This window comes from Pseudophryne corroboree, chromosome 3, assembly GCF_028390025.1.
Source record: "Pseudophryne corroboree isolate aPseCor3 chromosome 3, aPseCor3.hap2, whole genome shotgun sequence".
NCBI classification, from domain to species: Eukaryota; Metazoa; Chordata; class Amphibia; order Anura; family Myobatrachidae; genus Pseudophryne; species Pseudophryne corroboree.
In genome coordinates this window covers 299,894,504-299,916,437 of record NC_086446.1, presented here as the reverse complement: position 1 = coordinate 299,916,437, position 21,934 = coordinate 299,894,504, and the positions used below count along the sequence as shown (strand labels likewise).

At 49.4% G+C, this 21,934-nt stretch overlaps 1 protein-coding gene across 1 annotated transcript in view; it reads left to right on the top strand.

Annotated features, from left to right (window-relative positions):
* Positions 1-21,934, top strand: part of LOC135057250 (cadherin-like protein 26) — a 173,698-nt gene that overhangs the window by 41,896 nt on the left and 109,868 nt on the right. The window contains exon 5 of the mRNA XM_063963142.1: positions 342-486. Coding sequence (XP_063819212.1) covers positions 342-486 — 145 coding nt within the window. The remainder of the gene's footprint in view (positions 1-341; positions 487-21,934) is intronic.

Below are 21,934 nucleotides of genomic sequence, written 5' to 3'. Positions count from 1 at the left end.
TGCCAGTACATAATACTGTAAAATAATTTTGAAACGGAATATGAATTAAAGGGACTGAAAAGAATACTCACTTGTGTTGCACTGTTCCCTTATTTACTACTGACTATACTATACTTTTAGTTTTCTTGATATAAATGTTGTGTGGATTTAAATTATTTTAGCACCCCAATTAAAAACAATCACCTTTCCTGCAGATAATTGCCCACAACTTTCCATCTGGTATATTCCCTTTTGTCAACAGCTGCTGTGTTATACCTATCTGCTGCCACTGCTTCTGATAGTCTTACTTAATAGCACCGGCTGCCAAAGTTCTCTGCAACTTTGTTTTTGTTTACATGTAGTGGAGATTCAATGCAATCAACAAAACTTCTATGAAAGTGGGTACCAGGCTTGGTATTCATCTGAAGATTTTGGACATCAATGATAATGCCCCAGAGTTCAAAAACAAGACTTATTACGTTTCAGTTAATGAAAGCGCTGTGCAAGGTACAGTATTGAAAGACAACTTGATTCACCATCTGCTCGCTGCTGTCGGGTCAGCTCGTTTGCTCTCCTCTGCTTGCTGCTAATTGCACAGCTATGCACAAATTGCTATCTGATGTAATGGTAATAAACTGTGCCTGTCAGGCCTATACATCAGTTTATTTGCTTACGCAAAAAAAAAGTTTTAATTTTTTCGTAAGAGTAGTCACTAAATAAATGTCTGTCCCTCTCCTGTTACATTGACATCTGTTTGGTACTTTGTGTCTTAGTTTTGCTTCATAAAGTTTAACATTATGACATGTTGCAAACCGTGCTAGTACTTGTAGTTCATCCACTATGTATACAGATAGATATATATATATATATATATATATATATATATATATATATAGTGTATCCTGAAGACGGGGGCCAGCACCCCCGAAATGTTGATTGAACAGCACTGATTTGTTCACTCCTTTAACTGAGTCTCCAGAGTGCCGCCATTGTTTCCTCACGGTATATATATATATAGCAAGTACATAGGCGGCACTCAGAAGAAATAGAGACAACAGGCAGTTGATTGATACAACTGCCTGTTGTCTCTATTTCTTCTGAGTGCCGCCTATATGCTTGCTATTTTGGACCCGCAGTGGTTTTTTTGGAGGGCACCAGCTTTTATGAATATTTACTGGGAGTGCTGCTTTCAACAAGTGTGTATATATATATATATATATATGTATATATATTTCTGCTGCGGAGTACACTGGGCTCCACAAGTCTGGACAATGGGGTGTAGAGTAGGATCTTGATCCGAGTCACCAACAGGCTCAAAGCTTTGACTGTTCCCAGAATGCACAGCGCCGCCTCCTATATCACCCCGCCTCCCAGCACAGGAGCTCAGTTTGTCAGTTGGTGCTGCAGTAAGCAGGCACTTAACAGAGGGGCTGCTCCAAGCAGCCCTGAGAAAAGCTTTTTATGAGGTAAAAAGTGAAGACTTCAAGGGCAGCAGCGGTGGTAAATGTCTTGTGACATTCACTGCTGCGGCTCCAGCTCTCCCCAGCGGCGCTGTACACTCCCGAGCCCTGGTTGCCGGGTACCTACAGCGGAGGCTCCGGTTTTCTTCATGTTAGACACACACAGCTGGGGCTCTCCAGGATCGCGTGGCCGCGCTTCGGGAAGTGGTAAGTGGGTCCCGCTCGCGGGACCCGGTCTTTATCGTGATCCGGCGCCGTCAGTGGGAGGCGGGCCGGTCGCGCTAGCGGTGGACACTGTGGATACAGGCGATCCCACTAGATCACCAGGCGCATGGGCGCAGGTCAGGTTTTCTCTTAAAACCGATTTTAATATCGCCCACAGTACCCGGTGGTTTTGCCAGCAAGGGGGATAAGGCTTAGACCTGAAGCCCCTCCCCCAGCCCCAGGGCGCCATTTCCAGCAAGTATTCCCGCCCTGGAGCTGCAACTCTGTCTTTTCCTCACTCCCTGTCAGTGTCTGCGGCGCCATTACTCCTCAGCTCACTGTTCCTGGGACTGCTTGGGTAAATCCTCCTATGTAAAGCCGCCTGGTTGTCAGCGCTGTGCCTTTACATGACACTTAAGTATTCTACCTGCCTTTTTAGTAGTGATGTGCACCGGACATTTTTCGGGTTTTTGTGTTTTGGTTTTGGATTCGGTTCCGTGGCCGTGTTTTGGATTCGGACGCGTTTTGGCAAAACCTCACCGAATTTTTTTCGGCGGATTCGGGTGTTTTTTTTACAAAAAACCCTAAAAAACAGCTTAAATCATAGAATTTGGGGGTCATTTTGATCCCATAGTTTTATTAACCTCAATAACCATAATTTCCACTCATTTCCAGTCTATTCTGAACACCTCACACCTTACAATATTATTTTTAGTCCTAAAATTTGCACCGAGGTCGCTGGATGGCTAAGCTAAGTGACACAAGTGGCCGACACAAACACCTGGCCCATCTAGGAGTGGCACTGCAGTGTCAGGCAGGATGGCACTTAAAAAAAATAGTCCCCAAACAGCACATGATGCAAAGAAAAAAAGAGGCGCACCAAGGTCGCTGTGTGACTAAGCTAAGCGACACAAGTGGCCGACACAAACACCTGGCCCATCTAGGAGTGGCACTGCAGTGTCAGACAGGATGGCACTTCAAAAAAATTGTCCCCAAACAGCACATGATGCAAAGAAAAAAAGAGGCGCACCAAGGTCGCTGTGTGACTAAGCTAAGCGACACAAGTGGCCGACACAAACACCTGGCCCATCTAGGAGTGGCACTGCAGTTTTCTAGCGAGAGGATGAGTGCTTCCATCCTCATGTGAAGCTGAACCACTAGCCATGAACATAGGCCAGGGCCTCAGCCGTTCCTTGCCACTCCGTGTCGTAAATGGCATATTGGCAAGTTTACGCTTCTCCTCAGACGCTTTTAATTTTGATTTTTGGGTCATTTTACTGAACTTTTGTTTTTTGGATTTTACATGCTCTCTACTATGACATTGGGCATCGGCCTTGGCAGACGACGTTGATGGCATTTCATCGTCTCGGCCATGACTAGTGGCAGCAGCTTCAGCACGAGGTGGAAGTGGATCTTGATCTTTCCCTATTTTAACCTCCACATTTTTGTTCTCCATTTTTTAATGTGTGGAATTATATGCCAGTAACTATCAATAGCAATAGCCTACTACTATATATACTGCGCACAACTGAAATGCACCACAGGTATGGATGGATAGTATACTTGACGACACAGAGGTAGGTAGAGCAGTGGCCTTCCGTACCGTACTGCTATATATAGTATACTGGTGGTCACTGTGTCAGCAAACTGCACAACTGAAATGCACCACAGGTGTAGAATCTAGATGGATAGTATACTTAATGACGACACAGAGGTAGGTACAGCAGTGGCCTTCCGTACTGCTATATATAGTATACTGGTGGTCACTGTGTCAGCAAACTGCAAAACTAAAATGCACCACAGGTATAGAATGTAGATGGATAGTATACTTAATGACGACACAGAGGTAGGTACAGCAGTGGCCTTCCGTACCGTACTGCTATATATACTGGTGGTCACTGTGTCAGCAAACTGCACAACTGAAATGCACCACAGGTATAGAATCTAGATGGATAGTATACTTAATGACGACACAGAGGTAGGTACAGCAGTGGCCTACAGTACCGTAATGCTATTTATTATATACTGGTGGTCACTGGTCAGCAAAACTCTGCACTGTACTCCTCCTATATAATATTATACTGGTGGTCCCCAGTCCCCACAATAAAGCAGCACACAGAGCACAGATATGGAGTGTTTTTCAGGCATACAACGTATACTGGTGGTCACTGTCAGCAAAACTCTGCACTGTACTCCTGCTATTTAATACAGCTGCTCCCCAGTCCCCACAATTAAGCAGTGTGAGCACAGATATATGCAGCACACTGAGCACAGATATGGAACGTTTTTTTCTAGGCAGAGAACGGATAACTGGTGGTCACTGATCAGCAAAACTCTGCACTGTACTCCTCCTATATTATACAGCTGCTCCCCAGCCCTCCCCACAATTAAGCAATAAAGCACAATCAAGTTCAACAATAACGGAGAGGACGCCAGCCACGTCCTCTCCCTAACATTTCCAATGCACGAGTGAAAATGGCGGCAACGCGCGGCTGCTTATATAGAATCCGAATCTCGCGAGAATCCGAAAGCGGGATGATGACGTTCGGGCGCGCTCGGGTTACCCGAGCCTTACGGGAGAATCCGAGTATGGCTCGGACCCGTGTAAAAAGGGTGAAGTTCGGGGGGGTTCGGTTTCCGAGAAACCGAACCCGCTCATCACTACTTTTTAGTCAGTGTTAGTAAGAAAGAGTGCATTTAGTCAGGGGTTTATAGTACAATTACCCTGTGATATACATCCAGTTTCTTACTGTGTAGTGTTATATCTATTGACTATATAGCTGTGTAAGCTAGTCCAGTGCAGTATTATTGTCTGTAATAACCTCTGCATTGTACAAACTGTGACTATTTGTGTGTGCATTGATAGCTGAGTGGTGTCCATCTCGTGTCTTTCACTCAACTTGCTATCCCTATATTCTATAACCTGAGGGGGCTTGGTGCGTCAGGTGTTATTTAATATAGGATTTTCACAAAGATATACTGTATTACGTATTTTTCTCTGTGATTTAGTCACCATATCTCTCCTTTATCTCTGCTGGTGCTGACTACACTGCGCAGGGGCTTGGGTTTAGGGATATAGTGCTGCTAATAATTGTACTGTGTTACCTCATACTGCAAGTTATATCATGTCTGCTTCTGAGGGTAACGGTTCTGGGGTGGAACACACTGCTGGTGTTGCTGAAGCCACAGGCACATATGGGGAGAATATAGCAGCTGTGGGCTCTGGTTCTGGGGGCTCCTTGCCCCCCAGTGGGACTGTGGCAACGGAGGCACATACTGACCCTCCGTGGGCCGCTTTTTCCACGCTTCTGCATACGCTAGTTCATAACAAGAAAAAAAGGCATTTGTTTCCCCCAGCACCCTGAATGATTACCGTAACCAGATATAATTTCCACATAATAATAGAATTCAGAGATCTTCGTTACACATATTTGCGCAAATGTGTGAATAAGCCCCAAAGCCGCATCAAGGCGTCTCTGTATATTTGGGGTCCCTAGCGCTATATCTAGGTGCAGGGTGTGGCACCCCAAAACACCAGCATAAGCCAGAAAGCCCAGCGTAGCATACCAGTGAAAAAACTATAGTGTTAATAAATTAGTATTTAGGAAGCCGAAGCTATAGAGAAAGTGATACAAAAATGAAATGCAATTAAAATAGAGAAATAGTGTTAAAAATATTAATAAGTGAAAAGTGTTATTAGAATGTAAAGGTATGCCACACTAAGGCCATCCAGCTCAGCCAGTCCAGAGGCACCACACCTCACACCTCCATTACCCCAATCTGGGTCTAAGATTAACCAGCAAGGAGCCACATGATAATGGCTCCTTACTACAATATGTCTAAGCTAAGAGCTACCTACCTTGGAGCAACCCCATAATGCTCCATGTGGCATGTCAGGGCCTGTTCATAAACTAACACCCCCTATGGGACCCCCAATGCTGGTACAACCGTATGTGGTCCCTGCAGCTAACCCGCCGTGGGCGGACGATTTATCTGCTCAATTAAAGAAGTTGAACCAGTCCCTGACTACTAAAAAGTCTGACTATCGCTCGCCTAAGTCCAAGAGGTCCTCTAAGCGAGAGCTCATCTCCTCACAATCCACTGCTGTCACTGACACCTCGTCTGATGAAGACAGCACATACACTGACCCCACAGGTTGTGACTCAGATACGGCTGATGGGGAGGGTAGTTCACATGTGGATGTTCCTGATCTTTTGGAGGCTATTAAATTAATTCTGCAGATTACGGATGATCCCGAGCCATCCGTTCCTCCTAAGAAACCAGATAGGTTCAAGCGTCAGAAGGTGATTAAACAAGTTTTATCTCACTCTGACCACCTAGTGGATATACGTCAGGAACCCTGGGAAAACCCGGGAAAGAAGTTTGTGCCTCAAAAGAAGATGCTGGCTCGCTATCCCCTCACGCCAGAGCTGTCTAAGAATTGGGAAACACCTCCTCCAGTAGACTCACATGTGGCTAGGATGGTGGTTTCCTCAGCTCTACCTGTCACTACCGTCACGTCTCTAAAAGAGCCTACGGATAAACATGTCGAGGGTTGTCTAAAAGCAATTTACACCCTCACGGGTGCTGAACAAAGGCCCACTATTGCAGCTACATGGGCGGCAGAGGCTATTGAAGCATGGGCCTTGGAGTTAGAAGCTGAAATCTCCTCTGACCATGCTAGACAATGCTTGTCATATATTGTCACAGCTTCTCGCTATATTAAAGAGGCAGCTTCTGATGCCGGTATCCTAGCAGCCAAGGCCTCTACTACGTCAGTCCTGGCTCGCAGGATATTGTGGCTGAGATCCTGGTCTGTGGATCTGGACTCTAGAAAAACCCTGTAGGTACTCCCTTTCAAGGGGGATATTCTGTTTGGGGAGGACTTAAATAAGATAGTGACTGACTTGGCTACTGCCAAAACTGCCTGTCTGCCTAATACAGCTCCTTCTGTGTCGAAGGCCAAAGGCACGTCCTTTCGCCCCTTTCGTCCGTCAGGTAAAGCAAAAGGTCAGGCGTACCATAAGCAGGCCCGCACTTCCAAACCTGGTAAGCCGAAGCCCAAAAGAGCCTGGGCTGCCCGTCAGCCAGCAGCCAAGACCAATAAGCCTGCCGCATGACGGGGCGGGCCTCCCCCTGGGGGATCCCAGGGTGGGGGGCTGGCTTCTAGGGTATACCCAGGAATGGTTGAAGACCACTTTAGATGCCTGGGTACAGGAAGTCATCACTCAAGGTTACGCCATAGCCTTCAAAAACCGACTCCCTCATCGATTTTGCCAGACAGACGTCCCGTCGGACCAGACAAAGGCAGACACTCTGCATTCGGTGGTACAGACCCTCCTGGATACAGGAGTCGTAGTACAGGTGCCTCTTGCTCAGAGGGGCCGGGGGTACTATTCTCCGCTGTTTCTAGTCCCGAAACTGAATGGGTCCTCCCGGCCCATTCTCAACCTCAAGGCACTGAACAAGTTTGTGAAGATTTTCAATTTCCGTATGGAAACCCTTCGCTCTATAGTTCTGGCCTTGGAACCTGGGGACTACATGGTCTCCCTGGACATACAGGATGCTTACCTGCATATTCCTATAGCAGTGTCACATCAACAATACCTGAGGTTCGCTATTGGCTGTCACGCCGCCGCCCCGCCCGCCATACTTACCTTTCCAGGCGTGCTGGTCCTCTCTGCGCGTCTGGGCGGGTGACGTCATCAGACGGTGGTGGGAAGTATAAATTCAGGCGCCAGGCACTGCATCAGTGCCTGAGTATCATCAGTTCCCCAGAGTGGTGATCACCAGACCTCCGTGCCCAAACACCTCCGTGCCTCCAAGCACCTCCGTGCCTCCAGCACCTCCGTGCCTCCAAGCACCTCCGTGCCTCCAGCACCTCCGTGCCTCCAAGCACCTCCGTGCCTCCAGCACCTCCGTGCCTCCCAGCACCTCCGTGCCTCCAAGCACCACCGTGCCCCAAGCACCTCCGTGCCTCAAGCACCTCCATGCCTCCGAGCACCTCCGGGCGCCAAGCACCTCCGTGCCTCCGGCACCTCCGTGCCTCCAAGCACCTCCGTGCCTCAAGCACCTCCGTGCCCCAAGCACCTCCGTGCCTCAAGCACCTCTGTGCCTCCAGCACCTCCGTGCCTCCGAGCACCTCTGTGCCCCAAGTACCCCCGTGCCTCCAGCACCTCCATGCCTCCAAGCACCTCCGTACCTCAAGCACCTCCGTGCCTCCAAGCACCTCAGTGCCGCCAAGCACTTCTGTATCTCCTAGCACAGTCAGTGCCTTCCGCGTCCTGTACCTCTAATTTACCGTGCGTCCAGCAAACACAGGCTTCCGCACCGTGCATTCCAGCCACGGTTACTATTCTCAATCTTCCTGTTCTCCTGCCACGTTCATTATCGTCTGTCTGCAGAGGATTCATCAGCCCTTTCAAGTTCTTGTTTTTCAGGAGATCTTCAATATCCAACACGTGCCTCCTGCCTGCTGTCCGAATCCTGTATGAGGAAAACCTACATTCGGCCATCTCTGTTGCGGTCCAGTTGCGGTTCCTCTTCCCGATCTTCGGAAGATACCCCGAGTCCACAACAATCCCAAACCAGGTCAGTGATAGTATACTCAGGCCACATGGACCCGGGGGATCGGAACACGGAATCAAGTGCTATCCAGAATCTGGCTTCCCGAGTACAAAGTCAGGAAGCGGCACAAGGTCAGGTGATGCAGTACCTCCAGGAGTTGTCCGGGCGTCTGGATCAGATTCAAGTGTCCCCAGCCTTGGTAATTCCAGCACCAGTTCCCGTAGCCGCACCAGTTGCCGCTTCCAGCAATGTTCAGCCATCGGCCGGTGCCACTCCGCGCCTTCAACTACCTACTCCATCCCGTTATAATGGGAATCCTAAAAATTGTCGTGGTTTTTTAAACCAATGCGAGGTTCATTTCGAGCTACTTGCACATAACTTTCCTACAGACCGGTCCAAGGTGGCATATATTATTTCTCTGCTGGAAGGATCTGCCTTGGATTGGGTGTCTCCATTATGGGAACGATCTGATTCACTGGTTTCCAATTACCCCGAATTCATCACGTCTTTTCGAATAATTTTTGACGAGCCCGGCAGGATGACCTCGGCCTCTTCTGACTTGCTCCGCATCCGTCAAGGCTCCCGATCCGTGGGTCAGTATGTGGTTCATTTTTAAACCATTGCCTCTGAACTTCGCTGGAATAATGAGGCCCTGAGAGCTGCTTTCTTGAACGGTCTCACTGATCGCCTGAAGGATGAGTTGGTCACTCGGGAGCTTCCGGATTCTTTAGAGGAATTGATCTCTCTCTGCATCAAGGAAGATCTCCGGATGCAGGAACGTGGAGGTGAAAGTAGTCGATCGGATCGTTCTAGGTTCCGGCTCCCTCCTGCAAGGCAAGCGGTGGGCCCAAGTCCGGACGAACCCATGCAGATTAACCGATCCCGATTGTCTCCGGAAGAGCGACAGCGTCGTCATGTGGGTAAACTCTGTCTGTACTGCGGAGCTGCAGGTCACTTCATCAAGTCCTGCAAATCCCGTCCGGGAAACGAGCAGGCCTAGCTTGTTCCGGAGGAGTCAAGTTGGGGGTTACGACCAAATCTTCTCCGACTTCGGACTGTTTGCTCCCTGTATCTTTAACCACCAAGTCTACTTCCAAGTCTTTTGAGGCTCTGTTGGACTCCGGGGCTGCGGGGAATTTCGTTTCTTCTCTCTGTGTCCAAAGCCTGAATTTGAAAGTACAGCCCATCGAGCGGCCTATTTCTTTGACAGCTATCAATGGTACTAGGATATCCAAGGGTATTATAACAGGGTGCACGGTCCCAGTTAAACTACAGGTCGGGGCTCTACATCAAGAATATTTGGAATGCCTGGTGATTCCGGAAATGCATCACGATCTGGTTCTCGGAATGCCTTGGCTCAAAATTCACAATCCCCATATCGATTGGAAGACCTCACAGATTCTGTCTTGGAGTTCTTTTTGTCACGCTAACTGTCTCACCCCTGTCTGTCCGCTTCGTGTCTCTACTAAGGCGGAGGAAGAACTTATCCCGGAGGCGTATCAAGAGTTCAAGGATGTGTTCTTGGATCAGGCGGCTGACCAGTTACCACCCCATAGGCCTTGGGACTGCCCCATTGACCTCATCCCAGGGAAAATGCTGCCCCGGGGTCGCATTTATCCTCTGTCCCTTCCAGAGACACAAGCTATGTCAGACTATATCAAGTCCAATCTTCACAAGGGATTCATTCGCCCCTCTATCTCCCCGGCTGGAGCGGGCTTCTTCTTCGTGAAAAAGAAGGACGGGGGGTTAAGAACATGTATCGACTACCACGGCCTAAATGATATTACCATCAAAAATAAATACCCCTTGCCCCTAATCACAGAGCTATTTGATAGAGTTCGTGGTGCCCACGTTTTTTCCAAGCTCGATTTGAGGGGGGCCTATAACCTTATACGCATCAGAGAGGGAGATGAATGGAAGACCGCCTTCAATAACCGGGATGGGCATTATGAGTATCTGGTGATGCCGTTCGGTCTTAGCAATGCTCCTGCTGTCTTCCAGGGATTCGTCAACGAAATCTTCCGAGACATGTTATACCGAAGTGTCGTGGTATATTTGGATGACATACTGATTTTTTCCAAAGATCTTGCTGAACACAGGACACAGGTCAAAGAGGTACTCCGCAGTTTACGTGAGAATCATCTCTATGCCAAGATCTCCAAGTGTACCTTCGAAGTAACATCAATACCGTTCTTCGGTTATATCATCTCGGGGACGGAGCTTCGCATGGACCCGGAGAAACTTTCCGCCATTCGGGACTGGGCACAGCCACTCTCCTTAAAAGCAATACAAAGATTCCTGGGTTTTGCAAACTATTACAGAAAATTCATTAGGAGTTTCTCCACCATTGTTGCGCCCATTACCGCCTTGACGAGAAAGGGCTCCAACCCGGGTTTGTGGCCTCCCGAAGCCATAGAGGCTTTTTCCCACTTGAAATCAGTTTTTATGTCCGCTCCAGTACTTCAACAACCAAATTTCGAAGAACCTTTCTTCCTAGAAGTTGACGCATCCTCGGTCGGAGTTGGGGCAGTTCTCTCTCAGTACTCCTCAGATAAGAGATTACATCCGTGTGGCTTCCACTCTCGTAAATTCTCTCTGGCCGAACTAAATTACACTATTGGAGACCAGAAACTCTTGGCAATTAAATCTGCATTGGAAGAGTTGAGATATCTCTTAGAAGGGGCCAAACATGTGATTACCATTTACACTGATCACAAAAATTTGTTGTATATCAAAACCGCACAGTGCTTGAATCCTCGCCAAGCTAGATGGGCACTCTTCTTCACTCGATTTTCTTTTGTTATCAAGTACCGGGCCGGGACTTTCAATACTAGAGCGGATGCGCTGTCCCGTTCACAAACTCCCACAGATGAAGAGGATTCTTTTGAGCGGAGTTTAATTCTGAATCCAATTTCTGTCTCCGCTGCCTCAACTACTCCAGGTCCTTCCCCTGGAAGAATGTCCGTACCAGCTAAATTCCGGCCGAGAATACTACAGTGGGCCCATATCTCCAAGTTTTCCGGTCATCCCGGCGCCCAGAAGATGTACAAGTTTCTGCAAAGATCTTACTGGTGGGACACCATGAGGAAGGATGTACAGGATTACGTTAATTCTTGTCCACAGTGTACACAGCATAAATCTCCTCGCCTGCCTCCTGCTGGGTTGCTTCATCCTCTGTCCATTCCTATGAAACCATGGACTTCATCACCGACTTGCCCTGTTCCAAAGGTTACAAACCATCTGGGTGATCGTCAACCGTTTTTCGAAGATGGCGCACTTCGTTCCATTGACTGGTCTGCCAACAGCTCCTAAATTAGCTCTATTATTCATCCGAGAACATTTTCGGTTGCATGGGTTGGCTCAAGAAATAGTCTCTGATCGAGGGGTACAGATCACCGCAAGGTTTTGGAAAGCTCTCTGCTCGGCCTTACAAATTAAACTTAAGTTTTCATCCGCTTATCACCCCCAAACTAATGGGCAAACGGAATGATTCAATCAAGATTTGGAGACTTTCCTCCGCCTGTATCTTTCCCCTTCACAGGACAACTGGGTAGAATTATTGCCTTGGGCAGAGTTTGCACATAACCATTCATTTCATTCCTCCACTGGCGAATCTCCGTTCTTCATCAACTATGGTTTCCACCCACGAGTTCCGGAATTACCAATTCTTCCAACAGGAGAGATTCCAGCTGTGACTTCCACTCTACTACACTTCAGACAAATTTGGAGTAAGGTTCATGCTAGTCTTAAAAAGGTTTCTGTCCGATACAAGTTCTTCGCGGACTAGAAACGGCGGGCCGCTCCTCAATACAAGGTTGGTGACAGGGTATGGCTCTCCACACGTAACCTCCGGCTAAAGGTACCCACCATGAAGTTCGCCCCAAGATTCATCGGTCCATACCCTGTGCTACAAATCCTAAATCCTGTGGTCTGCAAGTTGGGATTACCTTCTCATCTACGCATACCGAATGCCTTTCATGTTTCTCTCCTTCATCCTCTCATCCTTAATCGTTTTCATTCTAAGCCCTCAAGCCCCACTTCGGTAGAAACTGAAACTGGGACAGACTTCGAGATCAAAACTATTCTGGACTCTCGTTATTATCATAAGAACCTGCAATATCTGGTAGAATGGAAAGGTTATGGTCCTGAGGAGAGAAGTTGGATAGGAGCTTCTGAGGTCTCAGCTCCTCGACTAATCCGGATTTCTCTGACGTCCTAGTGGATGCTGGGAACTCCGTAAGGACCATGGGGAATAGACGGGCTCCGCAGGAGACTGGGCACTCTAAAAGAAAGGTTAGGTACTATCTGGTGTGCACTGGCTCCTCCCTCTATGCCCCTCCTCCAGACCTCAGTTAGAATCTGTGCCCGGCTCGAGCTGGTTGCACACTAGGGGCTCTCCTGAGCTCCTAGTAAAGAAAGTATTTATTAGGTTTTTTATTTTCAGTGAGATCTGCTGGCAACAGACTCACTGCTACGAGGGACTTAGGGGAGAGAAGCGAACCTACCTGCTTGCAGCTAGCTTGGGCTTCTAGGCTACTGGACACCATTAGCTCCAGAGGGCTCGAACACAGGCCCAGCCTCGGTCGTCTGGTCTCGGAGCCGCGCCGCCGTCCCCCTTGCAGAGCCAGAAGACGCAAGATTCCGAGGAGAAAATAGGCGGCTGAAGACTCCGGTCTTCATTAAGGTAGCGCACAGCACTGCAGCTGTGCGCCATTGCTCCCCATGCACACCACATACTCCGGTCACTGATGGGTGCAGGGCGCTGGGGGGGGGGGGGCGCCCTGGGCTGCAATTAGAGTACCATAACATGGCAAAAACACACATAATATAGTCTAATAAACTATATATGTGTAAAAATCCCCTGCCATAATATTAATAAAAGAGCGGGATAAGCCCGCCGAGAAGGGGGCGGAGCTATCTCCCTCAGCACACTGGCGCCATTTTCTCTTCACAGTTCCGCTGGAAGACAGCTCCCCAGGCTCTCCCCTGCAGTTTCCAGGCTCAATAGGGTAAAAAAGAGAGGGGGGGCACTAAATTTAGGCGCAAACTATACATGTTAAGCAGCTATAGGTAAAAATCACTTTCTGTAATAGTGTAAATCCCTAATTATATAGCGCTGTGGTGTGTGCTGGCATACTCTCTCTCTCTGTCTCCCCAAAGGACTTTGTGGGGTCCTGTCCTCAGTCAGAGCATTCCCTGTGTGTGTGCGGTGTGTCGGTACGGCTGTGTCGACATGTTTGATGAGGAGGCTTATGTGGAGGCGGAGCAGGTGCCGATAAATGTGATGTCACCCCCTGCGGGGTCGACACCAGTGTGGATGGATATGTGGAAGGTATTAACCGACAGTGTCAACTCCTTACATAAAAGGTTAGATGACATAACAGCTGTGGGACAGCCGGCTTCTCAGCCTGTGCCTGCCCAGGCGTCTCAAAGGCCATCAGGGGCTCAAAAACGCCCGCTACCTCAGATGGCAGACACAGATGTTGACACGGAGTCTGACTCCAGTGTCGACGACGACGAGACAAATGTACATTCCACTAAGGCTATCCGTTGCATGATTACGGCAATGAAAAATGTGTTGCACATTTCTGACATTAACCCGGTTACCACTAAAAAGGGTATTATGTTTGGGGAGAAAAAGCAACCAGTGGTTTTTCCCCCTTCAGATGAGTTAAATGAAGTGTGTGAAGAAGCGTGGTGTTCCCCAGATAAAAAAATTAGTGATTTCTAAAAAGTTACTAATGGCGTACCCTTTCCCGCCAGAGGACAGGGTACGTTGGGATACATCCCCGAGGGTGGATAAAGCGCTCACACGCTTGTCAAAAAAGGTGGTACTACCGTCTCAGGATACGGCCGCCTTAAAGGAGCCTGCGGATAGAAAGCAGGAGGCTATCCTGAAGTCTGTATATACACACTCAGGTACTATACTGAGACCTGCTATTGCTTCAGCATGGATGTGCAGTGCTGCAGCAGCGTGGTCTGATTCCCTGTCTGGTAATATTGATTCCCTTGACAGGGACACTATATTGCTAACCATAGAGCATATTAAAGACGTAGTCTTATACATGAGAGATACACAGAGGGATATTTGCCGGCTGGCATCTAGAATAAATGCAATGTCCATTTCTGCCAGGAGAGTATTATAGACTCGGCAGTGGACAGGTGATGCGGATTCTAAAGGAGGTTTTGCCTTACAAGGGTGAGGAAATGTTTGGGGATGGTCTCTCGGACCTCGTTTCCACAGCGACAGCTGGGAAGTCGACATTTTTACCCCAGGTTCCCTCACAGCCAAAGAAAGCACCGTATTATCAGGTACAGTCCTTTCGGCCCCAGAAAGGCAAGCGGGTTAAAGGCGCGTCCTTTCTGCCCAGAGGCAGGGGTAGAGGGAAAAAGCTGCACCATACAGCCAGTTCCCAAGAACAGAAATCCTCCCCTGCTTCCACTAAATCCACCGCATGACGCTGGGGCTCAACTGGTGGAGCCAGGTGCGGTGGGGGCCCGTCTCCGGAACTTCAGCGACCGGTGGGTTCGCTCACAGGTGGATCCCTGGGTTCTACAAGTGGTATCTCAGGGATACAAGCTGGAATTCGAGACGTCTCCCCCTCGCCGTTACCTCAAATCAGCCTTGCCAGCTACTCCCCCGGACAGGGAGGTAGTGCTGGCGGCAATTCACAAGCTGTTCCTCCAGCAGGTGATAATAAAAGTTCCCCTCCTTCAACAGGGACGGGGTTACTATTCCACAATGTTTGTGGTACCGAAACCAGACGGTTCGGTGAGACCCATTCTAAATTTAAAATCCTTGAACACTTATATAAGAAGGTTCAAGTTCAAAATGGAATCGCTCAGGGCGGTTATTGCAAGCCTGGAAGAAGGGGATTACATGGTATCACTGGACATCAAGGATGCGTACCTGCTTGTCCCCATTTACCCTCCTCACCAGGTGTACCTCCGTTTTGTGGTACAAGACTGCCATTACCAATTCCAGACGTTGTCGTTTGGTCTGTCCACGGCACCGAGGGTATTTACCAAGGTAATGGCCGAAATGATGATACTCCTTCGAAAGAAGGGAGTTATAATTATCCCATACTTGGATGATCTCCTTATAAAGGCGAGGTCCAGGGAGCAGTTGTTGGTCGGAGTAGCACTATCTCAGGAAGTGCTTCAACAGCACGGCTGGATTCTGAATATTCCAAAGTCGCAGCTGGTTCCTACGACGCGTCTGCTGTTCCTGGGTATGGTTCTGGACACAGAACAGAAGAAGGTGTTTCTCCCGGAGGAGAAGGCCAAGGAGTTGTCATCTCTGGTCAGAGACCTCCTGAAACCAAAACAGGTGTCGGTGCATCACTGCACGCGAGTCCTGGGAAAGATGGTAGCTTCTTACGAGGCAATTCCATTCGGCAGGTTCCATGCAAGGATCTTTCAGTGGGTTCTGTTATACAAGTGGTCCGGATCGCATCTTCAGATGCATCGGCTGATCACCCTGTCCCCGAGGGCCAGGGTGTCTCTGCTGTGGTGGCTGCAGAGTGCTCATCTTCTAGAGGGCCGCAGATTCGGCATACAGGACTGGGTCCTGGTGACCACGGATGCAAGCCTCCGAGGTTGGGGGGCAGTCACTCAGGGAAGAAACTTCCAGGGACAATGGTCGAGTCAGGAGGCTTCCCTACACAAGACCCCTGCTTCAAAACCAGCCGGTGCTGATTCGGTCAGACAACATCACGGTGGTCGCCCATGTAAATCGACAGGGCGGCACAAGAAGCAGGATGGCGATGGCAGAAGCCACAAGGATTCTCCGATGGGCGGATAATCACGTGATAGCACTGTCAGTAGTGTTCATTCCGGGAGTGGACAACTGGGAAGCAGACTTCCTCAGCAGGCACGACCTCCACCCGGGAGAGTGGGGACTTCATCCAGAAGTCTTCCAACTGATTGTAAACCGTTGGGAAAGGCCACAGGTGGACATGATGGCGTCCCGCCTAAACAAAAAGCTAAAAAGAGATTGCGCCAGGTCAAGGGACCCTCAGGCGATAGCTGTGGACGCTCTAGTGACACCGTGGGTGTACCAGTCGGTTTATGTGTTCCCTCCTCTTCCTCTCATACCAAAGGTGCTGAGGATAATAAGAAAGAGAGGAGTGAGAACTATACTCATCGTTCCGGATTGGCCAAGAAGGACTTGGTACCCGGAACTGCAAGAAATGATCTCAGAGGACCCTTGGCCTCTGCCTCTCAGACAGGACCTGCTACAGCAGGGGCCCTGTCTGTTCCAAGACTTACCGCGGCTGCGTTTGACGGCATGGCGGTTGAACGCCGGATCCTGATGGAAAAGGGCATTCCGGTTGAAGTCATTCCTACGCTGATAAAAGCTAGGAAAGATGTGACAGCAAAGCATTATCACCGCATATGGCGAAAATATGTTGCTTGGTGTGAGGCTATGAAGGCCCCCACAGAAGAATTTCAGCTGGGTCGTTTTCTGCACTTCCTACAGTCAGGAGTGACTATGGGCCTAAAATTGGGTTCCATTAAAGTCCAGATTTCGGCCCTGTCTATTTTCTTTCAAAAAGAACTGGCTTCACTGCCTGAAGTTCAGACGTTTGTTAAGGGAGTGCTGCATATTCAGCCCCCTTTTGTGCCCCCAATGGCACCTTGGGATCTCAACGTTGTGTTGGATTTCCTAAAATCACATTGGTTTGAGCCACTTCAGACTGTGGAATTAAAATATCTCACGTGGAAAGTGGTCATGCTTTTGGCCTTGGCTTCGGCTAGGCGGGTGTCAGAATTGGCGGCTTTGTCCTGTAAAAGCCCCTATCTGATCTTCCATATGGACAGAGCAGAATTGAGGACGCGTCCCCAATTCCTCCCTAAGGTGGTATCAGCGTTTCATTTGAACCAACCTATTGTGGTGCCTGCGGCTACTCGGGACTTGGAGGCCTCCAAGTTGCTGGACGTAGTCCGGGCCCTGAAAATCTATGTTTCCATGACGGCTAGAGTCAGAAAAACTGACTCGCTGTTTATCCTGCATGCACCCAACAAGCTGGGTGCTCCTGCTTCTAAGCAGACTATTGCTCGCTGGATCTGCTCCACGATTCAACTTGCACATTCTGCGGCTGGACTGCCGCATCCTAAATCAGTAAAGGCCCATTCCACGAGGAAGGGGGCTCTTCTTGGGCGGCTGCCCGAGGGGTCTCGGCTTTACAACTTTGCCGAGCTGCTACTTGGTCGGGATCAAACACGTTTGCAAAATTCTACAAGTTTGATACCCTGGCTGAGGAGGACCTTGAGTTTGCTCATTCGGTGCTGCAGAGTCATCCGCACTCTCCCGCCAGTTTGGGAGCTTTGGTAAAATCCCCATGGTCCTTACGGAGTTCCCAGCATCCACTAGGACGTCAGAGAAAATAAGAATTTACTCACCGGTAATTCTATTTCTCGTAGTCCGTAGTGGATGCTGGGCGCCCATCCCAAGTGCGGATTGTCTGCAATACTTGTATATAGGTATAGCCTAACTAAAGGGTTATTGTTATGAGCCATCTGTTCGTGAGGCTCAGTTGTTATTCATACTGTTAACTGGGTATAGTATCACGAGTTGTACGGTGTGATTGGTGTGGCTGGTATGAGTCTTACCCGGGATTCCAAATCCTTTCCTTATTGTGTCAGCTCTTCCGGGCACAGTTTCCCTAACTGAGGTCTGGAGGAGGGGCATAGAGGGAGGAGCCAGTGCACACCAGATAGTACCTAATCTTTCTTTTAGAGTGCCCAGTCTCCTGCGGAGTCCGTCTATTCCCCATGGTCCTTACGGAGTTCCCAGCATCCACTACGTACTACGAGAAATAGAATTACCGGTGAGTAAATTCTTATTTTTCCATGCCAAGCACCCTACGAAACCTGGGAAGTGTCCAGGGGCCACCCCTAGAGGAGGGGGTACTGTCACGCCGCCGCCCCGCCCGCCATACTTACCTCTCCGGGCGCGCTGGTCCTCTCTGCGGCCGTCCTCGCTGGCGGCTCCCGGCGCTCTGTCCGGCGTCTGGGCGGGTGACGTCATCAGGCACTTCCCACCAACCAGACGGTGGTGGGAAGTTTAAATTCAGGCGCCAGGCACTGCATCAGTGCCTGAGTATCATCAGTTCCCCAGAGTGATGATCACCAGACCTCCGTGCCCCAAGCACATCCGTGCCTCAAGCACCTCTGTGCCTCCAAGCACCTCTGTGCCTCCAGCACCTCTGTGCCTCCAAGCACCTCTGTGCCTCCAAGCACCTCCGTGCCTCCAGCACCTCCGTGCCTCCAGCACCTCCATGCCTCCAAGCACCTCCGTGCCTCCAAGCACCTCCGTGCCTCCAAGCACCTCCGTGCCTCCAGCACCTCAGTGCCGCCAAGCACTTCTGTATCTCCTAGCACAGTCAGTGCCTTCCGCGTCCTGTACCTCTAATTTACCGTGCGTCCAGCAAACACAGGCTTCTGCACCGTGCATTCCAGCCATGGTTACTATTCTCAATCTTCCTGTTCTCCAGCCACGTTCATTATCGTCTGTCTGCAGAGGATTCATCAGCCCTTTCAAGTTCTTGTTTTTCAGGAGATCTTCAATATCAACACGTGCCTCCTGCCTGCTGTCCGAATCCTGTATGAGGAAAACCTACATTCGGCCATCTCTGTTGCGGCCCAGTTGCGGTTCCTCTTCTCGATCTTCGGAAGATACCCCGAGTCCACAACAATCCCAAACCAGGTCAGTGATATTGGCAACCTCCATTACCAGTTTTGGGCATTACCTTTTGGTTTAACAACGGCTCCGCGAGTCTTCACCAAAGTTATGGCGGTGATGACGGTGGTACTCCGCCATCAGGGGGTCAGGATACTGCCGTATCTGGACGACTTGTTAATCCTGGCAAATTTCCCAGATCTTCTCCTGCATCATCTGGATATGACGGTCCGGTTTCTACAAGCCCACGGGTGGCTCATCAACTGGAAGAAATCCTCCCTGGTCCCTGCTCAGAGCATGGTGCATCTGGGAGCGCTGTTGGACACTCACAACCAGAGGTTGTTCTTGTCTCAGGAGAAAGTCCTGAAACTTCAGGACAGGATTCGTTGCTTCCTTTCTCGTCCGCAAGTGTCGATACATTCGGCAATGCAGGTGCTGGGCCTCATGGTATCAGCATTCGACATGGTGGAGTATGCTCAATTCCATTCTCGCCCCCTCCAGAAGCTGATTCTAGCCAAGTGGGACGGCCTGCCTCACCGGATCAGGTCTCAAATGATCTCTTTGACTCCGGAGGTCCGTCTGTCGCTGCTCTGGTGGCTCCAGGACCGACAATTGTGCAGAGGCCGTCCCTTCTGGATATCCAACTGGGTCCTGTTGACGACAGATGCCAGTCTAAGAGGTTGGGGTGTGGTGCTGGAGCAGCACTCCTTGCAGGGTCGGTGGACCAAGGAGGAATCTCTCCTCTCGATCAACATTCTGGAATTGCGGGCGGTCTTCAATGCGTTGAACCTAGCCCAGCATTTGATTCAGAACCGTCCTGTTCAAGTACAGTCGGACAACGCCACCACAGTGGCTTACATAAATCATCAAGGCGGCACTCGAAGCCGTTTGGCAATGAAGGAAACCTCACAGATTCTACGTTGGGCAGAACACCATCTACCGGCAATATCGGCAATATATTCATTCCGGGAGTCCTCAATTGGGAAGCGGACTTTCTCAGTCGTCAGGACGTGCATGCCGGCGAGTGGGGCCTCCATCCAGAAGTGTTTCAACTCCTCGTGGAAAGGTGGGATCTTCCAGATGTGGATCTGATGGCATCTCGACACAATCACAAGGTTCCGATCTTCGGAGCAAGGACAAGGGATCCTCAAGCAGCATTCGTGGATGCGCTGGCAGTGCCGTGGAGGTTTCGGCTGCCGTACGTGTTCCCTCCGGTGTCACTCCTGCCCAGGGTAATTCGGAAGTTCAAGCAAGAAAAAGGAAATCTGCTTCTCATAGCTCCGGCGTGGCCCAGACAGCACTGGTTCTCAGACTTGCAAGGCCTATCGTCAGAGCGTCCACTTCTACTTCCACAACGCCCAGACCTCATCGTTCAGGGCCCCTGTGTCTAACAGGACCTAGCCCGGCTGTCTTTGACGGCATGGCTCTTGAAGCTTCCGTCTTAAGAGCTAAGGATTTTTCTGAAGAGGTCATTAAAACTATGTTGCGGGCCCGGAAACCGGCCTCTGCTCGGATTTACCATCAGGTCTGGCATTCCTACTTTGTTTGGTGCGCATCTAACCATTATGACGCTTCCAAGTTTAGTACAGCCAAACTTTTGGCTTTTCTACAGCAGGGCCTAGATTTAGGCCTGCGTCTGGCCTCCCTCAAGGTTCATATTTCTGCCTTGTGGTTTCAGAGAAAAATTACGACTTTACCTGATGTTCATACTTTCACTCAGGGTGTGTTGCGTATCCAACCTCCCTATGTCCCGCCTGTGGCTCCTTGGGACTTGTCGGTGGTTTTGGGGGCGTTGCAGGAGCCTCCATTTGAACCTCTTGGTTCAGCTGACCTTAAGTGGCTTTTCCTTAAGGTGGTGTTCTTGCTGGCTATTGCCTCTGCTAGAAGAGTGTCGGATTTGGGTGCCTTGTCTTGTAGTTCCCCATATCTGATTTTTCACCGTGACCGAGCGGTTCTTAGGTCTCGTCCCGGATATTTACCTAAGGTGGTTTCTTTGTTCCACCTTAATCAGGAGATTGTGATTTTTGTCTCTCCTGATTTGTCTCCTAAAGAGCAGTCTTTGGATGTGGTACGGGCTCTCCGTATCTATGTGAAGAGAACTGCTTCTATTCGAAAGTCTGATTCTCTCTTTGTTTTGTTTGGATTTCACAAACGTGGCTGGCCTGCTCACAAGCAGACCCTGGCCAGGTGGATTAGAATGGTGATTGTGCATGCTTATGTGAAGGCTGGTTTGTCAGCTCCTGTTCATATTACGGCCCATTCTACTCGGTCTGTTGGACCTTCTTGGGCGGCCCTCCGGGAACATGTTCATAAGGTTCTATGCCTTTGATACTGCCGCTTCTCAGGATGCTTCCTTTGGACGCCTGGTTCTTGTGCCCGCTACAGTGCGTCCCCTCCCATAAGGAACTGCTTTAGGACATCCCCATTGTCCAGAATTGTGGAGCCCAGTGTACCCCGCAGTTATCTGCTGTAGCCCTATCCCTCTCCATATCTTTGTTGATAATGGAATGTCTAAAGCAAGATGACGAATGATGTAGGCTGACATTCAGGCAAGGCTCCTTATGTAGATGAAATCATTTAGGTGGCCTTCACCTTTTTCACATCACCAGTTATTACCATGCTGCTTTTCTCAGTAGTACTCTAGCAGTGGGATGTAAAGGAGCCGGAGATCACCAGAGCTGCGGGATGCCGGATGATCTCGGACGTTTTTAAAGGGGAAAATCATTTGCAAAGCATAATTTTGCCTTGTAAGTGAGTGCCCCTTTAAAAAAAACATTCAAGATCGTCCAGTAGAAAAACAGAAAATACACTAAGCGCTTAGGTGAGTGAGACTGCAATATGATCGTCAGCCGCCTCTTGTACAAGGGGATTGCCAATCCCTTAATCCACAAAAATACCAAAAAAAACCAAGTGGCGCTTAACAATCATATAGTATAAAATATTTAATAAGAATGCACATAAAATACAATGCAACAACCTCCCGGGGGTGTAATACAATTATTAAAACATCACAATAATGTTGTATAACCGTATGATAAAT